Below are 12,784 nucleotides of genomic sequence, written 5' to 3'. Positions count from 1 at the left end.
ATCCCAGAGCCCACACCCCCAGCTGGAGCCCTCACCCCCCCATTCTGAACCCCTCAGCCCACCCCCCATCCCGGATCCCCTTCCCGCATCTCACACCCCTCCTCCCTGGCCCCACCCTACAGCCTGTACCCCCAGCAGGAGCCTTTCCCCCCTTCTGCAACCCAACCTCTTGCCCCAGCTTGGTGAAAACGAGCGAGGGTGAAGGAGATCGAACGAGGGAGGGGGGATGGAGTGAGTGGGGGCGGGGCTTTAGAGGTGTGGGGGCAGGGGGTGGAGTCATGGTGTTTGGTTTTCTGCAATCAGAAAGTTGGTAAGCCCAGGGCACATAGGAACATGCATGCACACGCCGTAAAAACAAGCACGGTTCACACAGCAATTTGCATAATATCTGAATACTGATTTCCATAATTTGCATACAGCTTCGCAGGGCGCTGGCTAGCTCGGGGCACCAGCAACCATTTCGCTTTCATGCAGCCCTTGATGCACAGGGGGAACTCGGTGCAGAGCCTGCCCCCGCCGCAGCAGCCTGAGCGCGCTCCGCTCTACTACCCCTGCGCCAACTCGGTTGGCGGCTGTGTGGGGGCGCACGCCGAGGAGAAGGCGGGGCGGGGTTCGAATGCGCGCGCCGCAGCCTCCCCCCTCCAGGAGCGAAAGAGGCTTCAACCGTAGCTGGAGAAAGGCAGCAGTGGTGCGAGCCTGGGAGTCTCGGACCCGGCAGTACAGCAGGTATCGTGTGTGGGGAGGCTGCTCTTTCCCCCCTCCTCTCACAGCCAGCGCCGTGGCCTCCGTTGCCCGCTTCATGGGCTACCGCAGCAGCCACGGGCTCCGCCCCACCGTGCAGCGCCCCCTGTGGGCCCCCAGTTTTCGCGGGTTCCAGCGCCCCCCCGCCCCCACAGGGCTCCCCACTTCCTGGGCTCCCTCCCCCCTTGCTGGGCCCCTGGGGATTCCCCGCCCCGTTTAAGGGGTTTGTGCTTTTCACGCTGTCCCCTCTTGGAGCTTGCACCCCATTTTAGTCCTCCCCGACCTATTTCTTCCATTGGACACGGGCTGGTGTTATTGTGTGGCCAGCAAAACAGGCCGGGGCTCCTTCCCGGAGCTGTCCATTCCTCCCGGCCCATCAGGGTGTGTGTGTGCAATCGGGCGTGGTGTCGCCGTGTGTGTCCCTAGAGAGGTGGTGAATCCGGATTCTTACAGAACAGCCTGCATGGCATGTAGTGAGTGGTGGTTTCGTTTCTTGCCTTTGGTTTTGTATTACTATCAACCCCCTGCATAGGTTGGGGACAGGGTTTGCAGGAAAGGAATGCACTGGGCTGAAAAATGCAAGCACACTGGCCTGCTTTTTTAGGTTAAACGCTGCATCTTTGCCCAACGGAAGGGGGTTTTGCGTTTGTCTGCAAGAGGAAGGGCTCTTTATGAAATGACCTTGCTGATGCTGGGGATGGGGAAACCTAGGCAGTTGTTCATTTCTGCTGTATCCCTTGTCACCTATCACGGGGGAGTCCATCTCCCTGCTGTCGCTGTTAAAATCCAGATGTTGCTTTTCAGAATATCTAAATCATTATTTTATGGCTAATGATTTTTAGTAATGAACTGTAAGGTTTTTTTTTTAAAAAGTGTTTTTATACTATATTACTACTACTGCTTATTTGGTAGTTGCCTGTGATCTCTAGATATGATTTGTTTGTGGAAGGGCTAATGTTTCTTTAATCTGTTTGCCTCTTTTCCTAGTGAAACAAAATCTAGCTTTATTTCCTTTAGTCTTTGATGGAGTTGATTATGCACGTGACAAAGCTCTTTATTTTTTCCCTTTGGTTCATTGTGTTCTGCTGTGAGAGTGGAAGCTTTAAATTCCCTTCTGATGATAATTCCCTCAGTGCCTCGCTGAACGATACCTATTAAGTGCCTCTTAAATAACTTGTTTTTTTCTCAGTGATCAAATGGATTGACAGAAGAGGTGACTCTTTATGTAGAGAAACTTTTGATCTAAGTTTGTTACTGGGTATTTGATTGCTTTGTAGCTCAAATAAGTTTGAGTTCCCCTTGCCAAAACAACCTCAGTACCATTTTTCATCATGCATAACTTTTAAGTAGTACTTTTTAAAGTGAATTCAGTTCACTTGTAGCATCCTTTTGTTCAAAGCATTTAGAAACAATACCTCAGTCTAAACTTTAAATGTTCATCTTGTGTATAGATAATCAAGGGGAAAAAGGCAACACGAACTTAAAAACAAACAGCCCCCTCCCCCACATTCTTTTTCCTGTAGAAATTAAGTACTGTTGTTACAAATAACATAAGGTAACCAAGATATTAGAAGGAAAACAATTTTCTGTTTTTTTCCCAGTTTCTTTACTTTATGCATTTGACTGCACTTTGTGTAGTCTTTTTCACTGTTTCTTCTATATAGTTCGGCAGTTTCCCTTGTTTTTTGTGGGTCTTTCAGGCAGCTCCAGAGGCATGATGAGAGAGAGAGAGAGAACTTGACTGTAAAACCACAAAAATTGGCCTGGATTCTCAGTACAGATATAGCACCTGAAACCGTGTCAGTGTGTGTTTTAATTGACTAGAATTCAAGTTGGTTGTAACTTTTTTTTTTTCTTCCCTTCAATAAAATGGACATGGCCAGAATTAGCCTCTGTGTGTGCTTGCTTGCTTGCTTGCTGTATCATGGGACACTAACTTGAAATTACAAGGGAGGCTTTTAAATGAAGGGTCAGTTTTGGAACTAATTCGGCTGTTCTTTTTATGTTTCAAAGTTTGTGCAGGGAAAAAGCAGATGATTTTCTGGATGACTTCAGTAAGTAAATATGCAGCTCAAATATCTTTTTGTGTAATTTTCTTTGTATGGTTATTATAATTATGATTGGTTAAGAAGTATGAAATGGTGGTAATGAAAGTGCAGGATGCATGTTTTCTAGCATTAGTGTTTGCTTTTTCAAGTCTGCATATGTGTGCAATTTAGGGCTGACCATTCTATACACACCCTTTTTTTTAGTCAACACAACCACCATAATTGCTTGAAAACAGACAATAGCACTTAACTCAAGAACAGCACATATTTATCTTCCTAAAACATATTGGAGTCTGTAATATGAGGTCTGATATTTTATTCCTCGCTGATATTTTATTTCTTGATCAGAGAGTTTGCCTCTTAAATTTTTCCACTGCAACAAGAAAAGCATGCTAGTAAAAACATTACTTATGATTACTTTCATGTGTTCCACAATAACTGAGGTGCTGTTATTATTGATTTAATATAGTTAGTGCATCACCTTTTACTAGAGCCAATAGAAATATTTTCTGAAGTGTGTTTTTTCAAGTGTTAACTCTTGCACAAACTATTTTTACCGTTTTCTTAATGTTTTCCATTGTCTGAGATGAGCATCTCGCTCTACTTCCTGACTGTGTTCAGTCAGTGTTTTTTTTTTTTTTTTCCCCCAACGTATTTGTATGTAAACAAATGGAAACTAAACTACTGTAAATGACTGCATGCAAGGAAACTGGTTTAATCTAATTTCTAACAATAGTTGTGCAAACTAAGTACTTTGAACGGATATGCTCTGTAATATGTCTGGGGCCAAACTGCACACAAGTTCACCTTAATATATCTAACAAAGATAGACATACTTTGCTTCTGAATCTCTTAGTGATATCCAGTTATTTCAATGAATTTATAAGCTTATGTTGTGGTTGGAAAATGTTTGAAGCCAACATTGGATTAATGTACTTAAACTGATTTTGGTGGATCTAGTCTATAGCATATAGCCTTCAAATATAAACATTATTCTACCCCCAAGGTCATTAGTTTCAGATGATAAAATGTCAGGATTTTTGTTTAAAACTATGTTTATTTTAAAACGATATTGTACATCTTTATGCACTTAAATTTCTATATTTTGATGTCTTACAGTGAGGCTGTGTGTGTCTCGAAAATGGTAGTTCCTGGGAGTGCTCCTGTCATAGAGCAGGACCATGCCCTTGAACCTGACTTGGGGCGGGGCTCAACAGAGAATTCTGCAATGGGATCTGAGACAGAACCAGGTACTGATCAGGTGCACCCAGAGTTGGAGGAGGTGCGAAAGCTGCAGGAACTAGTGAGAAGACTTGAGATCCAGAATCAGCAGCTGAGAACTAGGAGCCACAGAAATGTGCTAGGGACAAATACACAAACAAACACTGGTGTGAATAATCATAACTCAGGGCTCAGTGGAATGGAAATTAACAATAGCATCAACACTATAACAGAGAAGCAAGAATTACAGATAATGGCAGATGTACATGACAAACTAAGTAAAATAAGAAGAGAGGTGAAAGAGAGTGACTGCTTAAAAAAAGATGTGGATATACAAATGCATTATAGCCGCCCTAGTATTACTGAGAAAGTGTCTCCCAACTCAAAATATATGAATGATGCAGAAATGCAGAATGATGTTAATGTCAGCTGTTCTTCAAGTCTGGATAGGAGTAGCAGCACAGAACTCGTGGAAGACTTAATCACCATAGGTATTCATCCATCTGTAAAAATGAGTGAACAGAATCCAAATGAAGAGAGTGGAGATTTAGGAAGCTTCTTGAATGATACTGCTTTGGATGAAGTGGAAGTGCTAGAACTTGGGAACTGCAGTGATGAAGAGGACAGCTGGTATGTATGTCAAAGCTCTGAGTATTATAAAGGTTCTGGAATGTAGACTACAGTTGGAATTCCCATGTTAAACATTATTCATCTGATTCCCTTTTAACATGGAACAGTGTACACTATTTTCATTTCTGGAGCTGGTATCAAGGTGTTAATGTTAGCTATTTGTTTACAAGAGTCATGTGCCGGAATGAAATGAGCATAAACAGACTATTTCTATCCTTGACCATTTAGACTAACTACAATTGGTCTGAAATCAACAAGATGAAATTCAATAAAGCCAAGTGTAAAGTACTTCACTTAGGAAGGAAATAATCAAAGCACAACTACAAAATGGGGAATAACTGGCTAGGCAGTAATACTGCTGAGAAGGATCTGGGGGTTAGAATGTAGTTGCAAAAAAAAGCCAATATCACATGGGGTGTACTAACAGGAGTGTTGTATGTAAGACGGGAGGTAATTGTCCCGCTCTACTTTTTGTTTTTTTGTGCATGCGTGCCAATTTCACTTTTCCTTGCTAAACAAGATAACATTCAGAACTAATTCCAACTCCTCAATAGTAGCCTTGACTTAGGCACATTGTGAGTTACTTCTATCTTAAGACTTCATTCACAGAATATTAGATATGTTTTAATGTGGCTTTCTTACTGTTACGTATCTGCAAGTAGACCAGACATCAACATTGTAGTGTAGATACCTATTATAGAATATGTGCTCAGGGCAAAACAAATCCCTTAGAAATTAATGAGTTCTAAACAGAGTTTATACTTGTAAAAATAACTTAAGAAATATATAAACATTTTTGTTTGCATATCACTAGTATGGAGATGAACTTAGTGACATCAGTTACAGTTCGAATCTGAGATTTGATTATAAATATACAGGGAAACAATTATCTTTCAAATGACATGGCACTACTGTCTCTTCTTGCTAGTTTGAGGAGCGGAAAAGACTCCATCTAGTTAAAAAATACTTCTAATCTAATTTCTTCTTGCATTTCTCAGGTTCTTGTGTACTGGTGCAATGCTGCAATGTCTTTAAAAACTTTTCCATTGGTTATCTCCCTGTTGAAAATATTTTTGGTATCCTTAGCTTCTGTGAAACTTCTGTTTTATGAAGCCTAAACATTTGGCCAGTTTTAATTGTCACTTTATAATCCAACTGTCCACACCTTCAGAATGCCTAAAAACGTGTGATCAGATTTCTTAAAAATGAGAAACATTTATTGGAATGTGAAACTATTAAAGTTGTTTTTTTTGTGGCACTTGTGGCAAGTGCTGAGTAAGGTGCATGTTTAGTAAATGGCACTTGGCAGTCAAGACCAATCAATGCAAGAAACGTTAACTTTAGTTGACTTCTTCACCAGGACAATATAGATCAGGCTCCACATGCAAATGCATATAACAAAAATGAAAAGGTGCTACAGAGAATTGTGTACATACACTCTGATATTAATGTTTATAAATCAGCATTGTGAAGTCCATTATGTTGTTAGTGTAATGAAGGAATTTATCATTTTCAATTGGATACCAGTGTATGATCAAAATCTAACCTACACAAACAAGGAACAGTTAAAGAAGACAAATGTATGATTAACATTCACTTTTAAAGGGACTCACAGTTGCATATGAAAATTTTTTATCCAATCTAATTACAAGCAACATCTAAGATTACTATAACTGGAAGCAAATATGTTTATTTTTTCTCAGTGCAGTAGATGACAATTTGTGTTAACTATCAAGGTTGCCCTAAATCTACCCTCACCAAAACCTGTAAATATCCCATTGAACCTTTTTAAAGAAACAAACAAAAACACATCTCTGACACCTCTGTGGGCTTTCAAAGGGTTCTTGTGTACTGAATATCTCACTTCTAGGGCCTTTTGTTTTTTGTTTTTATTTTATTGGATTTATCAGTGTTTATTACTACAACAAAAACAGGTAAAATAGGTGCAAAAACTATTAATTTTTCTGGGTTAATATCAGGGTTTATTTTGGTGGACGGAAGGACAGGAAAAAATGTATTCAGCAGATTAAAGCTTTGTTGAACAGAACTCAGTGTGGCTTGCTGCAGAACTAAAACAGAACTCAAAAACAATGCCACCTCTGAGTTTAAGAAAACAATATATCTCTAATCCCCAAATAAAACTTTTCATTTGAATAAACAGTTCACTATTTAGATTTAGAACTATTAGCCTGTAAATATTTACATTTAATAATTGGGCCACACTGTTTGCAGCTCATACACTCCACTTCACCCTTTTCTCCTGCTTTTTGTTTTTTTTTAAAACTTTCCAATACTTCCTTGTGTTCTGAAACATATTCTGATACAGATTTTCATTTTCTTCCCAATTTAGTGTGTCAGATCTTTAAACCATTATCTAACAGCTTGAAATGGGTGTGAGATTCATTAGTCGGTTCAAAGATTAATGTATTATCGTAAAACATATATCTCATGCAATGTATTGTCTTCCTAATAAAACAAGTTATTTTTTTACATATATTTGAATGATACAAAAGTAGGATGAAAATTGGGAGGGGAAAAAAGAATGCTTTTTGTAAAACCTAGGATTTTTTCGGTAAAAATCAGTTTAAATTAGGGCTGTTGATTAATTGCAATTAACTCATGCGATTAACTCAAAAAAAATTATCGTGATTAATTGCAGTTTTAATAACACTGTTAAACAATAGAATACCAATGAAAAAGTATTAAATGTTTTGGGTTATTTTACATTTTCATATGTACTGTATTCTGTGTTGTAACTGAAATCAAAGTGTGTATTTCGATTACAAATATTTGCACTGTAAAAATGATAAACAAAAGAAATAGTATTTTTCAATTCACCTCATATAAGTACAGTAGTGCAATTTCTTTGTCGTAAAAGTGCAATTTACAAATGTAGATTTTTTTTTTTGTTACGTAACTACACTCAAAACCAAAACAATGTAAACTTCAGAGCCTAAAAGTCCACTCAGTACTACATCTTATTCAGCCAATCGCTAAGACAGACAAGTTTGTTTACATTTACAGGAGATAATGCTGCCCTCTTTTTATTTACAATGTCACCAGAAAGTGAGAACAGGCATTTGCATGGCACTTTTGTAGCTGGCATTGCAAGGTATTTACATGCCAGATATGCTAAACATTCGTATGCCTCTTCATGCTTCGGCACCATTCCAGAGGATGTGCTTCCATGCTGATGACTCTTGTTTAAAAATAAATAAATAAAGCATTAATTAAATTTGTGACTGAACTCCTTGGGGGAGAACTGTATGTCCCCTACTCTGTTTTACCTGCATTCTGCCATATATTTCATGTTATAACAGTCTCAGATGATGATCCAGCACATGTTGTTCATTTTAAGAACACTCACTGCAGATTTGACAGAATGCAAAGAAGGTACCAATATGAGATTTCTAACAATAGTTACAGCTTTCGACCCAAGGTTTAAGAGTCTGAAGTGCCTTCCAAAATCTGAGAGGGACGAGGTGTGGCGCATGCTTTCAGAAGTCTTAAAAGAGCAACACTCTGATGTGGAAACTATCGAACCCGAACCATCAAAAAAGAAAATCAGCCTATTGCTGGTGGCATCTGACTCAGATGATGAAAGTGAACATTCGTCGCTCTGCACTGCTTTGGATCGTTATCAAGCAGAACCTGTCATCAGCAAGGACACATGTCTTCTGGAATGGTGGTTGAAGCATGAAGGGACATATGAATCTTTAGCACATCTGGCATGTAAATGTCTTGCAATGCCAGCTACAACAGTGCCATGCAAACATCTGTTCTCACTTTCAGATGACATTGTAAACAAGAAGCGGGCAGCATTATCTCCTGCAAATGTAAACAAACTTGTTCATCTTAGCAATTGGCTGAACAAGAAGAAGTAGGACTGAATGGACTTGTAGTTTTACACTGTTTTATTTTTGAGTGCAGTTATTTTTTTTTGTACATAATTCTACATTTGTAAGTTCAACTTTCATGATAAAGAGATTGCACTACAATACTTGTATTAGGTGAATTGAAAAATACTATTTCTTTTGTTTTTTTACAGTGCAAATACTTATAATAAAAATATAAAGTGAGCACTGTACAGTCACTGTACAATCAATATATTTGAAAATGTAGAAAACATCCAAAAATATTTAAATGGTATTCTATTATTAAACAGTGCAATTAATTGGGATTAATTTTTTAAATCACTTGACAGCCCTAGTTTAAACTGAAAACGAAGGGGCTTATTCACTTGTAGAAATGCCGCCAACGTGGGGGAAGTGCAATAGGTATGTAGATGACCATGTTCTATTTAGTATGTGCTTGGTCCTCAACACTCTAGAACCTACCTCACAAACTTTAATGATTGTTTTCCTCCAGTGCTCCTGTGAGATAGAGAAGTATTATTACATGTAGGCGAACTGAGAGAGAGAATTAAATGACTTTTTTCCAAGGTTGCATATTTGAAATAAAACTGGGACTCTGAACCTAGGTTTCCAGAATCCTAGTCCAGCATTTTCAGCACAAGACTACCTGGTTCATCTGAATGTGTGCTTATGGACCTAAACAACAGGTAGGTCTGACTTTGTTCCTGTAAACAGTGACATATATGCTTTTAAAGACACAAAGGTGTGCTTCTTTCAAGTAGAATAGAGGAATAAGTGTCACTAAAAATACTGCTTCTAAAACCCCTTAACAGATCTGACTTTGCTTGTAAAACAGGGTGGATTTAAAAAAAAAAATTGATATTTTTACTTTTGTTCTTTGAACTATGTTTAAAATGAAATCTGAATTTAACACAAAGCATGTCAAGGCCTAACCTACTTATAATATCTCTTTAAAAACAAACAAACATGCTGAAACCATGAGCCTCTATCAAAAACTATGAATTAAAGCCTGCTTTTCTTTATAAAGAAAAATATTTTTCCCCTGACTCTAACTTTTGAGGTTAAACTTTATAAATATGGCACAAAAGGGCAGCCTAAATAAGTTAGGAGACTGTTTACATTTTCAAGAGATTTAAGCGAGTATGAACTTAAGCTCTAGCCAACTTAAACTGAGGCATATTTGAAAAATTTCCCAGGTTGATCTGAAAATAATTAGTGTAACTAACTACAGTTAATCACTCTGTTTAATAAATCATTTAGTTGCAAATGTAAATTATCTTTTGATAAGAGAAGTTTATGTATCCAAAGCATTTAAGGTTGTTTTAATAAAAATAAATTCCGGTTACCATCCTAATGCAGCATGTCAGAACATATCATAAGTAAGGCTCTGTGTGTGTCATGGAAGTCACGGAATCCATGACTTCTGCAGCAGCCTCTTGTAGCTGGCCCAGGAGCCGCCTGAGCAGCTCGGGCAGCCCCTGGACCATGTGCACCGATTGCTGCTGGGGCAGTCTCGGGGTCCCCTTGACCCCCAGCAGTGTAGTTTGGGGGGGTGCTTACCTGGAGGGGGGGCTCGCCTCCCTCAGCTCCCCAAGCTCCACATGCTGCCTCTGCTGGCAGCCAAGCACCATCCCTGCAGCTCCCATTGGCCGCGGTTCCCATCCAATGGGAGCTGCAGAACTGAGGCTTGGGACAGAGCTAGGGAGCTGCGGTCACCACTTCCCAGGAGCTGGACAGGGAGCCTGCCCCAGCCCCACCAATCTCCTCCCCCCCCCCCCCTCCTCAGCACCCATGGTGCCCCTCGATGGCCCCTCCCTTCCCCCCCTCCCAGTTTTAGTCAGAGGTATTTTTAGTAAAAGTCATGGACAGGTCACAGGACGTGAATTTTTGTTTACTGCCTGTGACCTGTCCATGATTTTTACTAAAAATACCCCTGATTAAAAGTTAGGCTTAATCATGAGAAAAAGTTAATTTAATAAATAAGCTACATATCATTCACAATTTTCTAACATTAAAAATGTACAATTAATAACAATCTGGGAATATTAAGCTATATAATTGTTTGAATAAATGTATATAGTTGTAAGTGTACCCTTTTAAGTAGCAAAAAGATGTACCAAATCTAGTGGAAAGGCTCTATTTAGTTGTAAATCAACATGTTTTTAATGGTTATATCAGTCAGTGAGAATGCACTTTTCTTTAGAAAACAACTGAAGACTGGAAATGAAAATTGATTTTTTTTAAAATCAAGGCTTGGTGATCACTGATTTAAATCACTATGATTTAGAAGATCAATCCACCCTGATGTAAAATCTACAGGATGAGTTGAAAATATAATAGCATTTTTAATGTAATGAACTTTTTCTGCAATGTGCAGAAGTGTGTGTACATGAATTTCCTTGTATTGTTGTAGGGAAAGAAGTGCATTCTAATGTATCTGGATTGCCAATGTGAAATTTGGGGATTCCAGTTAGTTAGTTTCATGCTACTAAAGAACTATGCTAAATATTCCTTTTCATATACTGTCAGTTTATTAATATCTTATGCTGTCTTTTTAACAAGATCAATAGGTAGTCTTAAAAGCTAAATTTGAATAGTAATATAACTTTGTGTGGTTGCTCATATGCACACAGTCCATTTAATCATGATGTTTTTGAAGCATTGCAAAGACTTCGAGTTTTACAAATAAAACTCTAGGAAGCAAATGTCACAGCTTCAGGTAGATGTATTTGAGAGGGGAAAAATGAAGGTTGACTGTCTTTTTCAGTGTTAACCACAGTTCTGTAGTGCCATAGGATAAGTCGGCATGTAAGAGCTTGCCTACATATTCTATCTGACAACTCTAGCTGATACAGCCTATGATTCAGAGAGAGTTCATAGGGTTAGAAACATTTGTCACCAAATATAAAATGAATTTGACAGTTTTTAATGAAAACTGGCATTGCTACACTTTCTGCTAGTGGTGACCATCTTAAGCCACTGTTCAAACCAAATGTGAGGATAATGTTTTCACCCCTTAGCTCACTATACTTGTGAACAAAGGTAGTTAATCCAGAAAGCTACTTAAAGCTAGTTATCTACATCTGATCTCAGCTGGCATTTCATCTGCATAAATAGGGTGGTATTTCAGTTTAAGTGTGCCAGTGTTACTCGGGTACATCTTTTGCCTCCTAAAAAGATGGAAGTAAAGTAGGAAAAGTCTGAGTAAGAGGGACAAGGAGAAGATATTTTCACACTAAAAATGAGAGATCACCAGTGTTTAGGGAACTAACCAGACTTATCTCTTTGTATTTCACTAGCCTATGTTCTGTCAGTCAACTTAAAAATGTGGGATATGAAGAGCTAAGTTTTAGTTAAATTTTAATACAACTGGCCAAGACTTTCAAAACAAGAAATATAATTTTTGTGCCTTGATTTTTTTTGGGTACCCAGTTTGAAATGCCTGAAGGGGGCCTGATTTTCAGAAAGTGCTGAGAAACCCAGATCTGAAAATTGGCACCCTTTATGGCATTTCAATCTGAGGCACAAAAATTAGTAGGTATTTTTGAAAATGTTGGCCAGTGTGGTGGGTGTGAGGATTTTGTATGTATGAAAATAACAAAAAATGGTTAATGTTAAAATTCTGAACACAGCTTGCCCTTACTGCTTGGATATTATATCATGTTTGAGAATTAGAGGAATTCAGCACAAGACGTTGACAGTACCTGCAAGCTGGAAATAGACTCAAAGGATTAAAGCAAGGTGGCAACTCGCTGTAATCTTCAAGGGGGTCTCCCATGTGGTTGGTGTCACGAATGCCATCAACAGGAGGCTTAAATTAGTCAACTGAATTTTTAAAAATAGCTTCTTTAGGAAATGTAGCAATGCAGTGCTGAGATTATTATTATTATTATTATTTTTTTTTGGTATAATAACTCCACAAGTACTGACTTCAGAAATAGTACTGACAAGCTTATATCATTTATATAGTTTCAATCATTCAGGTTTTTGTTTGCCAAACAGTTCTGTTAGAATAACAAGCAATTTTGGGGGATGACTTGTCTTGGAGTTCCACTATTTAGATGACTGAAAGCATGAGACTAATTACACTGTGCCAATAACAGTATGCCCAAACGTATTGTTGTATATTAAAATGCGCTTTCCTGTGTGGGTGATAAGGCATGTGTTGCTTTCTATGCAAACTTCCATAGATTATCATAACAATAATCAAATGTATAAATTAAAAAGAGAGCTGAAATAACTTTGAATTTAGGGTATTGTACCAGTAAC

The 12,784-nt window shown here is 38.5% G+C and overlaps 1 protein-coding gene across 4 annotated transcripts in view; it reads left to right on the top strand.

The window, feature by feature from the left end:
- Nucleotides 1-535: 535 nt before the first annotated feature.
- Nucleotides 536-12,784, top strand: part of LOC128843590 (SLAIN motif-containing protein-like) — an 83,218-nt gene continuing 70,969 nt past the window's right edge. For 2 of the 4 annotated variants that reach the window (XM_054040522.1, XM_054040519.1), the window contains exons 1-2: nucleotides 536-726; nucleotides 3,909-4,640. In XM_054040522.1, the coding sequence (XP_053896497.1) occupies nucleotides 617-726; nucleotides 3,909-4,640 (842 nt within the window). In that variant the 5' untranslated portion in view covers nucleotides 536-616. Of the gene's footprint in view, nucleotides 727-1,019; nucleotides 1,215-2,754; nucleotides 2,796-3,908; nucleotides 4,641-12,784 lie in introns of those variants that run through there. The other 2 variants (XM_054040520.1, XM_054040521.1) reach the window with 2 other exon arrangements.

Source organism: Malaclemys terrapin, chromosome 9 (assembly GCF_027887155.1).
Source record: "Malaclemys terrapin pileata isolate rMalTer1 chromosome 9, rMalTer1.hap1, whole genome shotgun sequence".
Classification (NCBI taxonomy): Eukaryota; Metazoa; Chordata; order Testudines; family Emydidae; genus Malaclemys; species Malaclemys terrapin.
The sequence above is the reverse complement of the archived record's forward strand: the minus strand, read 5'-3'. Positions and strand labels throughout refer to the sequence as shown.